Below are 18,063 nucleotides of genomic sequence, written 5' to 3'. Positions count from 1 at the left end.
TGCAGCTATCACTGTCCATCACTGGGACCAAGTTTAGGACCTTCTGGAGCTCAAAGCGTGGTTATCAGAGCTGCGCCCATTTCTTTGTGGCTTGGGAATAAAGAGGTTTCCCAACAAGAAAGTATTTTGGCAAATGATACAGAGCATCTGCTAACTCATATGAGTGAGCCCCTTAAGCTACCTACAGGTGGGAATGTTTGATCTAGAGCTCCTCACCTCCTCCCATCCTGGTCCCCTTTGGGAGACAGGCATTGCATTGAAAGAAGCATGCCTTGGCTTTTTTTCATTTCATTCCATAGTTTTTAGGAAATTTCTTAAGTCTGCCTGCTTGGTATGGCTCTGGTAGCATCTGCAGATGCCACCAGAGCCATACCAAGCAGGCAGACTTAAGAAATTTCTGACTAGTATTTGTATTTGTGACCAGTCCATGTATCTTGGCTCAGTTATGAGCTCCATATATATAAACTCTTCTTGTAATAACTACTCAGCTGCTGCCCTTCAGCACCATAGCAAGTAAATTTCGGTGACGTTCTTTTTCTAGGGCATTAAGGATACAACATGGCTGTTCCAAAGAGAAATCAGTTTTGCTAGTGCTTTCTTATGATATGAAAGAGGAGACAAGGAATCCACTCTGATGAAGGTGTCTTGCATACATTCCTGCCCCCATTAATACAAATTTGTGCCAGTCCATTATACAGGGAAGCTCAGCCCTCCATTAATATTTTGGCACTAAGAAACAAAAGTAGTTTCTAATCTGTTGCGTTTTCAGGCATGCAGATATAATAAACATTTCTACTTTTGCACCGCCTCTACAAAGTTACAGGAACAAGGAAAAAGAAATCCCCAATTCAAAATGCAACACCCCCAAAACAAAGTTCCAAAACAAAATTCCAAACAAAATCCCAAAACAAAATTCCAATTCCACAGTCTAAGCTCCTAATTTAGCAAGCATTTAGGGAGAAAGATGGGAAACTTGTCAGAGATAGAGGAGTCCTTGCAAATGCAGATGGTCACAGTAGGTTGACGCCTTCCCGAATGCAACTGATTGCATCAAACCCACTGCAACTCCAGTGAACCCAAGTGACAAATATTCCCAGTGACAAAGCTCCGATTTAAGAGTCTCTCTTTCATGTTGTTTGCTTGTTATTACTCTTTTCTTTTTACTTATTGTATTTCCTGGCTGAGGTTCGCTGTTACACCAGCTCACATTTGAGCCTGACATACTTTCACTAAAGTGAAAGCTTTCTATGAAGAGCTCAAACTGTCAGCTAGTTTGGTAGGTGATGCTGGGGTGCATTTGGCCCTTCAATATGCCTGCTAAAATCCCCAAATGCAAAAGGAAGACATAGAAAAGAATTATTTTTCCATCAAAGCTGTATTCAAGTGACTTGTACCCCGAGAGTGTCCTTACGCTACTTTCTTGGTTAATTCCCATCCACTTTTCCTTCCACCCACTTCCTCTCGTTACCTTGCTTGTGATGTCTATGTCTAGTTCTCTCTGTCTACAGATCATGCAGAAGTCTGTGTGATCTTGCTTTCTGATTAATGCCTTCCAGTTCTGATGACTGAGCGCCTACGCCAGCTTTAATCACACCAGCTTCATTGGCTATTGAATCATCTGGAAATGGCACTTGTGGCTCACTGTGTAATAACATGCAACAAGACAGGGAGCAGCATAAGAATTCTCCACTGGTTGGCTTACCTATGTCTGAAATCTTTATTTCTGACAGAAGACAGGAAAGCAGGGAATAGAAGAAAGAATGAAGTGTTAGCAGCTCGGTTCGAAGCATTATTAGCAGATTGAAAACTTGACAGTAACTGTATCATACATTGCAATAAAAAATAAAGACAGCAGGAATGACACTGATATATTTTATATTGGATATTACTTGTCAGGGAGCTCACTTATGTACTGTTGCATATCACAAAGGAAGTGTGCTCTCACCTGCTTGGAGTTATTCAAGAGATAGGACTAGGCAGACTTTATCATAAAGAGAAATATTGAGCTAATATATGTAGATACATCTACTTTTACAGTTTTTTTTTCCCCCACTATCAATCAAAGCAATACCTTCAGATTTTCAAAGGTAACTTAGCAGTTGCACATTTAATAGGTGGCGATTCATTGCCTTAAACTCATCAACTGCAGACCAGAAGACTGAAACCATGTTGAGCTGGTCATTTTTTATGGATCTAGTTACATAACTCGACTGCAGGTAACTGCGACCCACATGCATTTGCCTTTCCCCTCTGCAACAGAGACTACCCTCTAAAAGAACAAACAAACCCCACGTGTTAATCTCCAAGGAGATGTTGATCTGCGAAGGCACAAACAAAATCCCTTTAGCCCAAAAGCAACGACTTTCCTCCCATAGCTTTTTAGTCAGCCTGCATCTGAACCCACTTACTTTATAGTACACCAGAGTGAAGAAATGTTTATTAGATCCAATAACCTAAGTGTTGCCACAGATGAAGAAGCAATGGTTCCAGCAGATTTAATGCTGGAGTAAATTTAACTTTGTGGCTCTACACAAACCCCAGCAAGACCACTCTTTCAAAGCTTTCAACTTTCTTTTTTCCAACCAGGAAATATTCTGCAAAAGCTCTGCTGGGTCTGGAATTTCCACTGACAATAAACCAGGGATCGGATTTTCAAAATCATGCTTCTGGGAATGAGCTCTTAATCCCACTGAGTTGCATTGGGATTTGGGCCCCAAATCACATAGGCTCCTTTGCAAATCTCACCTTTGGTCATTAAAATAACTTTTTGGCACTGGAAGAATGTTATGTTCTTTAATATGCTCCAGGGCAGAAGATTTATCCCAGCTTCCAACCTTACAAATATAAGAGATATTATATTCTTGTGGATAACATGATGGAATGGCAGGGACTGAGTTCGTGCTTATTTACTCAAAATGCTACCCAACCCTCTGGGATGTGACTGTAAACATAGCAGTGTGGGCCTCCTGATTCAGTTTCTCCTTCTTGTTTTCCTGGGAAGGAGCCTTGTGATAGTTCTCTGGATTGTTTTGCTTGTACATTATGGTCTACAAGCAAGGTTAGGTTTTGCATGTCAAATTAGGTCTTCAGCAAGATCCTGCAACAGTAAAGGCTTCACTCTTCTTGCAATGAAGAGACTAAATGGACCTCAAGACCAGTTCTGCTGCAGATTTGCTATTTCAGTTTTATCCATGGCCTTGTGGAACAAATGGCAATACAAGACATTGCAGTGTGTGGCCCTGCTGCTGTAAGGAACTGCAACAGGTACTTCCATATGGCAGTCCTTGCAGAAATGGGATTATACTTTTGTCCCCAAACACAGCAAACATGACACTAAATTTGAATATAACAGGGAGATTCTTATTTCTTGGGAGATGCCCACATTCTGATCAAATCTTCTGTAGTAAATATGAACCTTCCTAGCAAGCTAACCTCATTCTGACTACTAAGCTTTAGTTTAGGTTTTTCAAGGACAGAAATCTCAACACTGGTTTAGCTTTACTCACTTGCATGGAATAATTCTGGCCACATAAAGAGTCCAGAATCAGGGCTTGGCAGTTTGAAGTGGGCAAGTCGATTTGTACAAACTCCTTTATTGTACAATAAAGGAAAAACATCACCAATTAGGTTAATATAAAACTTTAGTTCAGTCAAAATCTATTTCACTTTCTCAGAACTTAGAGCAAATACATCATATTCCCCCTGTTTTTAATGCATATTCCTTGACAAGCCTTTCTTTTTCTCCTGATAGTAATAAATGTGTTTGTACCCAACAAAACAACCAGAAAAGAACAGAATTCGCGACTCCCTTCGTGATCATACAGTCCTAAGTAGGAATGATCATCTGTCCTAATTAACCTCTATACACCACCATCAGTTTTGTGTCCTTCCAAGCTTAGGTTATTTTGGAGGCTGACCTTTAATTTTAAGAATTCCCATTGGTCTCTAACACGACTGAGGGGTAAACATTAACACAGTTTGATTTAGCAGCATAGAACTACAACCCTTTCTTTTTTTTTTTTTTTTTTTTGTGTATGATTCAATTTTGGATGAGCTTGCTAGGCCAAGACTCTAGTATAAATCCAAGTAAGAAGAGTTGCAGAAGAGCTGAATTCCAAAAGCCTTTTTTTTTTCTGTTCTATTGTTGCTTTTTATGAGTTTTACTCATTTTGCTTATGGGAACCTATAATTTTATACAGAACTAAAGAGCATAACTATAACTGGCCACATGCAGCACAGTGTACCTTAGCTCCAATATGTTGGTGACATTGCCAGAGGGAAAGATCCTTCGGATGTAGTTGAAATCTCCCACATAAAGGCTTCCATCAGACCCACACGTTAGGGCAACGGGAGCCAGGAGTTTGTTACCATCTGCGAGACCGTTGCAGCTTGGACAGGAAATACTACGTCTGCGACCATTGCCCATAATGCTCCCAATTACAGGTGGCTGCTGAGAAATAAACTGGTTTTCCCCATTTCCTTTATGCAAGATGCCTAGAAGGTGAAAAAAATCAATACGGAAATTAAAACAAACACAGGGAAACTTAGACTCAAAGCAACCACAAAATGGCAATGCTTGATGCCGATGGGGAATCTACCACATGCAAGCTTTATCATATTTTATAGCCCTATGTTTAATGATGTTTTCATTTGAGGGGGCACTTATCTGAGGCAAGCATTCTTTACAGCCCCATCACATTACTTACAGCTTAAAAGGATGTGCAGATATCAATATTGTCTTTGCTTTTGAATGAAATACACTTTTCAGTATGTCATGTATTTTCACTTGCCTTTTCTGTCCCTCCTTACTCTGCAGGAGCCTATCAAGTTCCAAAAAATCATATCACTCATGAAAAGACAAGAGACAGGAAAACCATGGTGCATTGCATAGGGAAATGTTTCATCTGCAAGACTTACAGGAGCTCCACTTACCACCCCTATAACATCCAAGTGGAGAGTTTTCATCAGTGGCACGGGCTGAATTCGATGTTTGCTCCCATACCACTGACGTCATTCAAAGGGAGTCAATACTTTTGAACATGTTGGAACAGCTCTCAAGACTCATGGCTACAGTGCTGAGCTCCCTTCAAGATTCTGGTGCCTCAAATTTCCCTTGTGACCCATGAAGTCTCTCATTTTTGCAGCAGGGAAATCATCACGAGCAAGCAAACCTAGACATTGCGGTTTCAAAGAAAGATCTGATCTGGGCATAGAAGTGGAAGGATAAGTACTAGTCTTTTGAAGACTAGTAATTAGGTTTCTCTTGAGACGGTGAAAACCTCACTGGAGAAGTTATCCATAGAACCATCGTTCACGGTTTCATGGTTCCAATGAAAGTTTAACACTGTCATCAAAAGAAATATCCTTGCACATTGATGCCTGGGAGCATTTACAGTCAGAACAGATTCCCCTGTTTTGGAGCCAGAAACCAGCCTAGGAATATTCTCCCTGTTAATCTCATTCTTTTAAGGCAATACAAAGCTAGAGATACCAATATGCCTCACGGGCATTTAACTTAATCTTCGCCAGGTTCTTCTGAATTTATATAAGATCACTTTGCTGATAAACATAGGTTACTATAAATAATATGTTGGTAATCAGTGCATGAGAGTGCATGTGTTGGCCAGGTTTCTTTCTTTTGAATTATAAATGATGAGGAACAACAGGACCTTGCATCCCTGCATTACAGTCAACCTACCACTTTGTATGTTCAGGGCATGGTGTTTGTCCAGAGACCATCCTCCAAGTTTGGAAGCATCGATCTCATAACCCTGGAGCACAGCTGTCCTCTTCTCCCATAGGATCAAGTCAGGACAAGATTCATATTCGTAACCCACAGAAACTATGAGCAGGAGAAAAACAAAATATATCTCAGATTAGTAATCCAAAAATGTACCTTCTGCAGACAGGCCAGAGTTTCAACTGACAGGGGGTAAGGACATTTCTGCAGGCAACTGCCAATTTAATCTAAAATGTCATCATAATAATGCAGAGTCTTAATATTTTCCTCTTTAAAGGCCACTCGGCATTAAGAAAGGTCAACACAGTTGTAGATTTTGGCCAAATGTGCTAAATATTCAAAAGGCACTGATTTAAAGACCTATTTTAAAACAATGGGTATTCTAAGGCTATAAGCCACTGCTGGTCTTATAAAGGGTAGCACTTTACTCTCATCTACTAACTCTATTCTAAGATTGCATAACAGGAATTTGCTAAAAATCATGGCCTTAATTGGAAGGCTAAGACTTACACGAATGAAGCAAAGGGCACTAAGTCCATCACAGTCCTACGTCAGAGTCGAACTGTGACAAGTGTTAATGCCAAAAGGGCAAATAATAGAAAAAATATAGTTTGGCTTGCCATGTTGTCTGATGTCAATCAGGTGTAACTCTGTTGAACATATTGGAGTTACTTAGAAGTAAAATAATGTCAGTAGAAGGAGAGTAATGACTCCATTATGATTTTCTCAGAAGACTCTGCTCTTCTTCTGCCCTATCTGATCTTTTCAGCACTAACAGCTTAAACAGCGGAATTGTAAGTTCTGCACAAATGAAAAGCAATTATACAGCTCATTTTTCGGCCAGATAAAAATAGAGGTTTGATATTACAAGTATCCCAGTGTCTCCTGAAAAGTGCTGAGCACAGAGCGAACTCAGAACCTCTCATCAAACACAGTCCTTTGCAGGATCAGACAATATCAGAGGAATACATAATTCAGGAAGTGAAGGCTGATATTTTTCACTGTGACAGAGGAGAGAATCATTGGAAACCTGAAAGCTGATGTCCTAAAAGGTGCTTGGAGCATGCTAGGCCTGCAGAAAATGCAGCAAAGGGTAAACTTTAAGATCAGGGTAATTCTGAAAACTAGACACAAGGATAAGTGGAGGTTGTTCCCAGTCCTAGAATGCCTTTCCAAGCAGTGCTGACAGCTCTTAGGTGAAAGACAGAAAAATGCCTCTAGTTCCAGCTCATTTCTTCTGTATACATATGACGGCAGCAGCTCAGGACGTATGTGCTGGAGAAGCATTTGTTTGCTAGTCAATGTGTGCTTTCTGAACAGCTGTGCCCAACCATCCCCAAGGTGACAGCACTGGAACAGCACCACCCATACGACGTGTCAGCAGTTGGACAGCACTGATCTAAGGCAACGTTTGTGCATTGTCACTTAGCTGCTTCCAAAGACAGACACCGGCCCCAGGGTCACCTACCAAAGGCTTCTGAGAGCCCATACACCTTCTGGCTGTAGACATCTGTCTTATCCCAGATGAAGTAATAGGACAGGTCCGGAGCAGCTGCAAACCACTTTCTGAAGAGGCGTCCCTCGACAGCCACCATGAGATGGACTTTCATGAGGTTGAAGGGAATCGTGGGGTGGGTCATGCTGATCCTCAGGACTGATTTGTAGCCAGCTGTGCGGCTGCTCAGGTAACTCACTTTTATTTTACTACCGGAAATGTTAATCTCCTCTTGTAGAGCCTGTGGAAAGGCAAACCAGGAGGTGTTAAATCAGCGCTGAGCAGACAGGAAATGGCAGTGAAGCTGTAATTAATCAGACAATTACATCTTTATAAAAGCTCTGGCAGACATGTCTAAAAAAACACATTTAGTAGGCACCAGTTCTGAAATCATATATGCAATTTATTGGCGTAGTTGTGGAGGGTGAGGAATGTGCCACTCTTTGTCTACCTCTATTCCTTGTGAAAACAGGAGGGTAAAGTATCAAGTTTAGGTAAGTGTGGACAGTGATACTCACTGCCGAGGAGACTGTCCAGACCCATGGTGAAAGGACCTCGGTGTCTGAGATGACTCCAGCCCTTCGCTACAGCTTCTATTTTCTCTCTGTCTTTTATCTGGGTGTGTTTTTATGGCTGCTAATCTTTGCCTCGTGGATTTTTTTTCCAGTAAAATACCAAGCCTTACTTGGCTAACACCTTCACTGATGCTGCCCATCTCTGACCGCAACTGGCCTTCCTCCCATGTCACTAGTGCCTTTCCCACCTTCTTCCTGTGACCCTCCTCTGACAAACTGTTAGTTTAAAAAGAACTCAGTAGAGATGGGATTTGCAGATAGTTTACTTGCTAAAACAGAACCTGATTTTAGAATCTCTCTTTCTTAGCTGGAGAAACAAAGGGAATTTTTCTGGAAGAATATGCAATATTCCCAGCACTATATTGAACTCCCATGCAAAATTCTCATAAAGAGGGTATTAGGGCTTTATCTTCTTTATTCCTAAGGGTGGTGATGGTGGGAAAAACTATTTTATTTTAGTTGTCACTTTCCAGAAAAGCTTATTTTTAGAAAATCATCCAACGCGGGCATTTTCAGCACAAACAGGCAATATTTGGTGAAGTTTGAAAGATGAAGGTAGAAGCACAGCAGGGCGCCTGAAAACTTGGTGTGCTAATGGGATGTGTCAGAAGGTCATAACTAGCACCATTCTTTCCTGTGAAAGAACTTCTGAGATACTTTGGCGTGCCAGCTCCTAAATGAGCTCTGAAAAATACTTCCCCAGCAATAACCAACCTCCGCAATATTGAGGGCATGGAGGCTTGAAGGTACGGGGGGCCAGGAGATGTGACAAAGGTGGTCCCTCCATCAGGAGCAATCCGTCAGGAAGGGATCACAGCAATCCTGATTTACTCCAAGCTATTACTGCGGCTCCAACGCTCAACTCCAGCTATGTGGGAGCATTAAACTTCCCTGGGCATGACAAGTTGCTCAACTCCTGCAGGCTTTCTGGTTAGCGTTACGAATAACGACAAATCTTGTAATCAAGCCCCTGAAAAGAACTGTTCTAAGCTATTATGCAAGGCCTAACACTTTTCCAAGTGATATCTTACAACAGCTGAGCATTGCAGCACTTGACAAACGGACACATCCAGAAGCTAAAGCGCTGTTCCACTGTGCTCATAAATATTTACTTTCTCTAATGCAGCCTTTTCAATTTACATATCTCAGTGCTTAGGAGGCTGAAAAATGACAGAACTGGGAAAACCCAGGAATTTTAAAATATATTTTATGAGCTTAGCAACAAGCTGGGCTGGGGCCAGGATCAGCCAGCAAGTGGCTGAGCCAAGCTGAGGAAAAGGTGGTCCCTTGTATCAAATCTGTCTTCATATGTAACCCTTTAGGAAAAAAAAAGACAGAAATAATTGTCACTGAGGTCCTATTTGCGATGTCTGGTTCAAATCCCTGTCAGAAATAATTATTTCTCTCTGTCACGATCCGTCTCTGCTTGTCGACCACTTCAGTGAATGGGTCAGCACAGCAGCACCAAGACATGGAGCTGCACAAGGAATTGCGTTTAAAGGTGCCCGATGGAGGAGCTTGTTCAAATGGTAATTCAGATTATCCGAAATGTATTTGTAGTTTGCAAGCTGCCCTGAACCCGCAACAAAATAGGGCATTGGTGGGAGAAGTATAATCCAGCAGGACACTGATGGGGGGAGAGGGGAAAAATAATAATTAATCCTCTGAGTAGACCGAGAGTAGTGACAGCTGAAATGTGCCCTAATTTCTCTTTGCTAATTACTACTTAGCCAGATAAGTTCTTATGCTGTGTCTGGGGTCCTGGGTAAAGACTAGGGTTCTTAGAGTTTATCACAGACCAATAAATCTATGCTCTTTAAAAGCAGCCCAGGCACCAGACAGTTCAGGCAGAGGAGCCTGTTCTTCAGGCTTGCTACGGATTTTGGCAATTTAGCAATTACCACGACCTTGTTCCCTTCAATCCTGGGTATTGGCCTGTGTGCTCATGCTAGCAGCAAATGCTTCCAGTCTTACACTCACGTGATAGCGCGAAAAATCTCTTCCCCCTGCCAGCACTCACCTACCCCAGCAAGACAAGGAAAAGCAGCTCTTCACCCATTTTTTATTTTTACTTTTTAAATAATGATCAGAAAAAAAAAACAATTGAGAAAGAAAGGAATTGGGGGCTTGATTCAAGTGAGATGCTGTGTGGCATCCAAGACCTTTGCATGTGTATGGCACATCTGACACAGACCTTGAGACCCGTGCCTTTCTAGAGCTCCAGCTGGACATCTGAACAGATACTTCAGGACATCTCAAATGGCACCAAATCTGCTTTAGGCACTTGAATGAAACCCTAAAAATCTATTTTCTAATCTAATTCTCTGAATTTTGAATCTTTTGAGTGCACCCAGGTGCAGGACTTTGTCTCATGAGGTTCTGGTCAGCCAATTCCTCTTGCTTCTCAAAATCTCCCTGCTTACTCTCCCTGCTGTCCAGTCTATCGGCTGCTACCAGCTGTGTTCACACCTATTTTATTTAACATTTCTCTCCTGGAAACTGCATATTATGGACTGCAGTAGCAGAAACTGGCAGCTAGGTTATTTTTTTTTAATCATATCTATGCAGTACAGGAACAAAAGCAGCCCATTTATGAACTAGTAATGTTAGGATTCTACTGTAATAGCACATTCTCCCATATACTTTGGCACCACAAAATCTGTTTAATACAGTTTAATAAGCTTTATCTCAGTCATTTGACATTTGGAAAAACTATTGCTCATCATGTTGCACGGGATTCCTCTTAACTAAACATTAGGAGCCTAAAAGTTAGGAGTCCTTCTAGAGTCTAGAATTTCTCTATGAGAAATCTAGAGAGTCTAGATTTCTTTATGGTCAACGGAAAGGTTCTTCAGACAGTGACTTAAACTTAACAGGGGGATTCAGTTCCAATTTAAGGCATCTAAATTCAGATATCTGCATGTAAGTGTGTGCATGTGAGGTAGGCATCTAAACATCAGTTATAGTCCATGTAGATCTAACATACTGTCAATGGGACCTAGATATCTTGGTCAGCTTAGCTGATCTGTAGGCTCTGCTGACTAAATCAACTAGATGTAAATTAACTTTGATGGGAGCTCAGACATCTAGAACACATTAGGATGACTGCAGGTGCAGTCTTAGCTGTCTTAATCTCAAAGTGAATCCTACCTAGGACTCAATTAAATTCCATAACTATTGGCATTTAGTGGCATTTGGGACGTCTAAATTATCTGCGAGGTTCACAAGGGGTTGGCAGAGAGAATGCAGGGCACTGATAGGGAAATAATTCTGGATTGGCAGTTGGAGAGCAAGTAGGATGTTGCAGGGCATATCAAACAACACCAGACAACTACTAGGGAAATGGTATTGAACGGCTGAACAAGTTACACCCCTAGATGCTTTCACAGTCAATACACACATCAAAGAGGAATTTTAGAATGTTTTAGCTCAGTATATACAATTTACATTATCTAACATGGATCACAACAAATAATCAGTGAGGTTATGATTACTGTTTCAGTGTATCAGATATTTGCTTCATTGCCAGGCAGCACTGAACATTACCTTTCATGAAGTCTGTTGGATTAACGTAAATACATGTGAAAATTGAACCAAGAATTTGCAGTTTCACAGATATTACAAAACATGGGGCACATTTAGTGATTAAGCTGGGACAAACCCTGTGACTATAACTGGAAATTAATCTGAGAAAGGATCAGAGGATTTGGCCCAGTGGGAAAGGCAAAGAGACCACTAGCTTCATTCGTTGCTCGGTTCAGTACCTTGTGTATTACAATTAGAAGACATGAAGTGACTTCTCTGCTCATTAACGCCACTGCAACCCCAACGGAGTCAAGCAGGAAGCAGACAATCTGTTGGTACACTTGTTATTATGTCTGTTTTGGCAAGCTATTACTAGTTACTAAAAGCAATTCCCAGAATATTCTGAATGTTGGCATCTGAAATCTTGGGAATAACATGCCCCAAGAAGAAAAGCTGGCATTCTGCTACATCCATATATTGAAAACAGCCATGATTTTTAAAGAAAAAAACAGATAATCCAGTTGTTTGGTCCTTTGAATTTAAAACAGAAATTTCAACTCAACACAACACTTGGAGCCCACAGCAGTTTGCTAAACTACTTGATCCGATTCATGCTTCCTTTAAGAAAGGAAATGCAGATGAGAAATTACAAGTAACTCTCCCACTCTGCTTGTCTATCACACATATTATTAAATGTAACATATATTATTAAATGCAACAACACGCATTATTAAGTGCAAACTCCACACGCTGGCCTTTCGCCAGGCTGGCTGGCTGCACAGCTCAGCAGCTTTGCAGCCTGACGGGTAGGACCTCCAACCCTGAGAAGCTTCACGTCCAACTGCCTCCATTGCTGAGGTCTGTTGCTAATGCCCAGTGGGCCAAAGGAAGGGCATGGAGGCACAGCAGTGTTTGCATTGCTCAAAGCGGCGCAGAACGAAGCACGATCTGATTCCTTGGCTCAGAAGGTTCATACCTGGATTTCAGGCACGATGGGACCTTTCTCTGAACAGGAGCTCGCGAAGGACGTCAGCGGGGACGGAGAGACCACGGGGTTGGGGCGGGCGAAGTTGCTGAGATCGCAGCTCGGGATCTCGTTCTCCTCGTGCCGCATGACTATGGTTTCCATGACGAAGAAGCGGTCCCACGGCAGCCACAGCGTGTGCTCCTGCGTGATGAAGGGCGCCCGCTCAAAGTGCAGGATGATGGAGATGCCGCCAACGGTCACGAGGTCAAAGCTGTTTCAACAGAGGCAGCACCAAGTTAACAACAGCCGTGTGCTTGAAGCTACTCCCTAGCAATTGCAAGCCCTTGTAAGCTGCAGAAATATCAGTGCTTGCCTTTTTCAAACATAAAACCTAAGGCTCAAAGGAGCACGAGTGAGCTGGGCAAGAGCAAGTGGCACGGGCAGGAGCGGAACCTCTGCTTCCCCACGCGCCCTTCCCTGTATGCCATAAACATTCCCATCATTTTCTTTTGAGAGACAAACATTTATCTTTGTTACTCCTTTACTCATGTCATTGGACCATGAGCCCATTTTCCCTTTCTTTTTAATGCAGCATTCAACATCCAAACATGTTCTGCTGATCCACAGATTGGATCAATTCGCATGATGAAATAAAATGTTTGGAAAAACATTTTCTCTGATGTGCCAGCATATAAATTATCTTGGCACCCACTGCTAAACTGACTAGATACCTAATGCAACCCAGGGAACATGTGGAGCCCAGTCACGGGCTGAACCTACTGTACGAGATCCGGGAAGAAACAAAAAATATAAAGGCATCTTTACAGCACAGCACTCAGCACACATCTATCCCTGAGTCTTCATCATTTAGAGGGAGGGATAACTCACTGCTGGTGGTGCAATGATAGTATGTGACTGTTCTGTGCTACCTCCAGCCCAGTAACTTTGCTGTGTGCATTTTTACTAGATAATCTTACATTGGGTTAATAGATGGCCCTCCTGAGCTAAGAGGCTGTTTACCTCCATATAGAAAAGATTCTGCCTCTTGATGTAAAGATTTTGGAACAGGATTTTAGTTTTTTTAGGTTTTCATATTTAAATTTCACATCTTGTCAGAGATGTAGATATTATGAAGCACAACATAATATATTGATCATGTATAGAGTGAAAAAACAAAAAGAAGTAATTGATAAAGGAAAGGATTTTGGCAGTAATTGAAGACTTGGGTTTTTTTTTTTTTTGCTTGTTTGTTTTTCCTCAATATCAATTCAGTTGCAATACCAGATACATGTTTTGGACGAAGAAAGGAGATTTCTCATCCCCGCTTCTCACTTTGGGTGTTTGACTTTGATGTATGAGAGCTTCCTGCAGATTTTCAAGCATATGAGCAGTTCCCTGACACCAGCAGTGATGCTCATGCACTTACCACTGTGTCCTCAAGTACCATTCTGCACTTAGGAATCGGGATCCAAAAACGCACTGATGGCTTAAAGCCAGATTTGTGCACCTCATAATTACAGGATTAGAAAGAAGCCAGGAAAAGAAGTCAAAATTAATCATTTTTAATTAATTGTGAGCATTTTAGATCTGCTGCAAAAATCACAGAGGTGCAAGGAAGGGTACAAGCTGCTTCTGAAAAAAAAAATATTTGGCAAGCAATCACTGAGGAACCTTTCTTTATTATGACCAGTAAACTTAGGTGCTACTTAACAAATATAACTATGAAAAGAGAATTATTCAGGAAAGAGCTCAAATTGAGTCCAGGGGGGGAAAGCACTTTGAAAAGCCACAACATGTTTATTCTACCACTGAAGTCGGGGCATCAGCTTCCCAGACCTGCGTAACTTGGCTTACAAGAGCCTGACGAGCAACTTGCTGCCTCTTGCCAGCTAAAGCTGCACTGAATTTGTGCTTCGATGGGAACATTTTTAACAGGCAATTAGCATTTGGCAAACCCTTCAGCTCGAAGGGAGAAACTCGCTCCACATGAAGCTGGGCACCGAAAGGGGCAAAGTGGGAAAGAAACATCACAAGTGACATTCAACGAGGTTTTAGGCAAGTGAGAAGGAAGTTTTTTGGTTGGAAATACACCCTTTTTTGCTCCTCTGAGAACAGCTAATGGCTTCAATGACTTTGGTGAGGCTTCAGTGACATTTACCATCCCCTTGGCCAGGGATGGTAACTTTTGCAGGGGGATCAGCACTGCCTTTTCCTGCTCCTGTGAAACAGGACATGGAAGGGGAAGCGCCACTTCCACAGCCATCCCAAACAGCTGTGAAAACACAGGGATTTACAGGATTTTGGAGCAGGCACATGCTCATGAGCTGTTTTTCCCAGTGTTACAGAGTGTAGCTTTGAAACTATCTTGATGAACTAAAGAAGAGCTAAAAGCAAGGCTAAACAGAAAATCCCAAACGGAAAACACACTTCTCCCAACTTCACTTAGTGAAATTAAATTTAACAGGAACAGAACTGCCTTGGGATTGAAGGAACGAGATAATTTTATTTCTGGTTTTGCTGCTGATCTCTGATGTCTTTTTATCACTCTAAAAAAAAGTACACTTTTTATACAGTCATATCACTCTGCTTTTCTTAAAAGACTCTGGAGAGACAGCCCAACAGTTGAAATTCTCTATTTATCCGCAAAACAGGCTCAAAAAAAAAATGCAGAAAAAGTAACCCTTTCTCATCTCTTTACTCTGGAAGGTCCATGTATTTGGTCTCTCTGAGGGGACTGATGCCAAGGCTGTTGGATGTGATAGTGGGTACATAATGCCTGCAGACTTGTTATTTTATTAGCATCACTCTGACAGCCATGGGATGCTGATGAAATACAGCCACTGTCAACTTCCAATTTGATCAAATGTAAAGCTTTCTTTTAAAACGTGGTTTATAATCCTGTATTGATACTTTGATCCATCTATTAATTTTGCTTCACAGATGAATCCTGCACACAGTAGAGTGGTTTGAAAATTGTCGTTTTATCTTTATGCCTGGTTATCAGAAAAAAAAAAAAAAGCACCACAATAATTAGTCTAAAAACATTTGTAAGCCTTGAAGCCATCAAAGAGTCTCATTAGGAGGAGCTGGGGTGATTTAATGAGCAGACTGAAGCAATGTGAATTAAATAGGAACAGGCTTTCACTATTAGAGGTGGTACCTGACTACTGTAATAGGAATAAAACCTACTTGCAAAGACCTGGAACACCATAAACTATAAACTCACTTGCAAGGGCAAAAACATCAGGTTACTGATTTTTAAATTCTATTTTTAAAGCCGAAATATCACTTCTGACACTCATTTTGGGACTTGGTCACGCCAAGACAATTTACTGAGCAACTATATCAGCTTAGAATCAATTTAGCTAAATTGATGCGATTCCCTTCTTAAACCCCCTTACTTTAAAAGTGCTGTTACTTTCCTGCTATCAGTAAACTGATTCGCTAAATCAAGTTAAGGCAACCCAGAGCATGCTTTCTAGCAAAGATATTCCTATGGTGAATATGACAAATAATAAAGCCAGCGAATTTTAAGCATTTACCTTATAACGCACAGAACTAGGTAACTGCATGCCTGCATGCTTGCATCCCAATTTACTCCAAACCAGAATAACACTGAAGAGGGTCCAGATGACCCTGTATGACTGTGCACTAATATGGACGGGGAATACATACAGTTTGTTACGGTATCTCAGGAGAAACTACTTTCTCCACAAGTATGGTAACTTAAAATATAATGTCTTAATCCTAAGAAAACTCAAGGGGGAAAATACTGCGAGAAGAAAGAGTTGCCCTCCATTCAGAAAATTACTGAGAACTGTCAGAATATATAATAACAACTGCAGTAGTAATAATTCTTTAGATGATTCTGAAGTTCTTTACAAATAGTATTTAACAAATGCCGTAACAACCAAAGAGGAAGGCAAGCAAAAGTTATCTCCTTTTCACAGGCCAGTTGGCTGGACTAGGAGAGTAAAGATACATCTCTAATGCTACTTGCTAAATCAGCAAGCAGGATTGGGATTAGAAATAAGGGATGCCTAACACCATTTTTCTGTCCCGATAATTTTAGTCTGAATGTTCTTAAAGACTTCAAGATAATTTTTAGAAGAATTCACCACTGAGGAAGTTTTTCTTTAAAAGTACTTTCACTAGTCCGCTTACCACCTCTCCAGTATGCAGATGTACTGTCATGCCCATTGATTTGAGAAAATATTGGAATGTGTGCCTTAGGCAATTTGGGAAGCCTAGGTATTTTGTGATTTAAGCAACTCAGTATTGAAATTGGACAATTTGTTGTCTTTGTAGAAGCTTTGAGGAGCTTTGTTCTCAATTTGTTGTCTTTGTAGAAGCTTTGAGGAGAAGTTGAAGAAAGTGAGATCAGAGGAGCTGACACCGCTCAGTCTGGGGTTATATTGAACAGCAGCAGTTGCTGAGAGAAAACCTGACAACAAGTCCTACACACTAGTTGCACCCATACAGTTAAGTTCTACCCTACCAGCGCTGCCTTCCCTGAAACAGGGTGGTTTTATCTCTATTGTTCAATGTCCAGATTGAAGCAGCATTCAGAATGCCTCTTCATCCCACCAATATTACTGTAGATGACAAAACCCCATGAGCATGAACAAGACACACAAAGCACATGTTGCTAGCACATGTTCTTCACTTTCCTTGTAATTCTATCAGCTTCTCTGGCCAAGTCAAATCTTTAATGAGAGTGCTGGATTGGAGAGGTGCTAAAATCCATAAATCCTCTCCCAATTGCTAGTGGTTAATAGTCATTAGATAGAGCATGTGCAGCTGGAACTCCTTATGCTTCATTTTTGTTCTTAAAAGAAAGGGAGCCAATTAGCACTGACAGACAAAAGATAAGATGAAAGACTTTCCCAATTTACAATGCTTTTGTTTTGGCTAAGTGTGATTGCTCAGATTTTAAGCACTTGCCTCTAATACAACCATAATCTTAATGACTTCTTCCTAATCATTTCAGTATGAATTAGCAAGAATAGAGCTGTGGGGAATGGGAGACATCTTTTCTTTACATGCATGTGCAGTGGATCGCACAATTTTTGCCTAAAGATTCTAGGCAATATTACAAAGTTAATCACAGTAAAGAAAGCAGAAATAAGAATGAACAACCAACAGCAGTAATGATGCATGACATCTTCAAAATATTTCAACAGTAAATGTATTCCTAGAAGTCTCTTCAGTGCTGATGGTAATAGTACTGGAATCACTGTTTGGTTACTGCAAATCCCGCAGGGATATCCTACCTGCCGTCTTGTCTGCTGACTGTGTATCCAAAAAGAGGATTATTGACAAAGCTGATGTTCACTCCGACTAGAGGTGTCCCATCTGCTGTCATCACCTGGCCTCGAATCACACACGCATGTCTGCACGAAGGAAAGGAAGAATAGAAAAGAGTAAGTCTTTGCACAAATGAGGGATGTACCTCTAGTTCTGTGTCTTGAAACTCCCATGGATGAGAAAGCCCAGGCCATCATGTATTGAAATGCGTGGGGCTATGTACACCATGCTTCTTGATGGTGGGCTGCTGCTCTTGAAGACGTTTGCAGGAGAAGCGCAAGAACATTTGGCACCAGATTTGTGCTTTACCTTTATTCTACTCCTGGAAAAAGTAACAGCTACAGGACATACTTCATTACCTTCTGGTAGGGTTCACGATATCACACTAGAACTAGCTGTAACCCACTAAGTTTCACAGTGTCTTCACAATTCGCCCTAATTAAGGGCAAAACAT

The 18,063-nt window shown here is 41.2% G+C and overlaps 1 protein-coding gene and 1 long non-coding RNA gene across 2 annotated transcripts in view; one reads left to right on the top strand and one right to left on the bottom strand.

Annotated features, from left to right (window-relative positions):
- TENM4 (teneurin transmembrane protein 4) overlaps positions 1–18,063 on the bottom strand; it is a 364,557-nt gene that overhangs the window by 57,177 nt on the left and 289,317 nt on the right. The window contains 6 exon segments of the mRNA XM_088534989.1: positions 1,703–1,723; positions 4,245–4,494; positions 5,699–5,842; positions 7,209–7,476; positions 12,312–12,573; positions 17,576–17,695. Coding sequence (XP_088391115.1) covers positions 1,703–1,723; positions 4,245–4,494; positions 5,699–5,842; positions 7,209–7,476; positions 12,312–12,573; positions 17,576–17,695 — 1,065 coding nt within the window.
- Positions 1–18,063, top strand: part of LOC148592420 (uncharacterized) — a 381,317-nt gene that overhangs the window by 285,843 nt on the left and 77,411 nt on the right. The window lies entirely within an intron of this gene.

The sequence above is a fragment of the Tinamus guttatus genome, unplaced genomic scaffold (assembly GCF_059628265.1).
Source record: "Tinamus guttatus ecotype Peru unplaced genomic scaffold, ASM5962826v1 Tinamus_guttatus_pri_ptg000602l, whole genome shotgun sequence".
In the NCBI taxonomy this organism is placed as follows: Eukaryota; Metazoa; Chordata; class Aves; order Tinamiformes; family Tinamidae; genus Tinamus; species Tinamus guttatus.
This window is presented reverse-complemented; position numbering and strand designations above follow the sequence as displayed.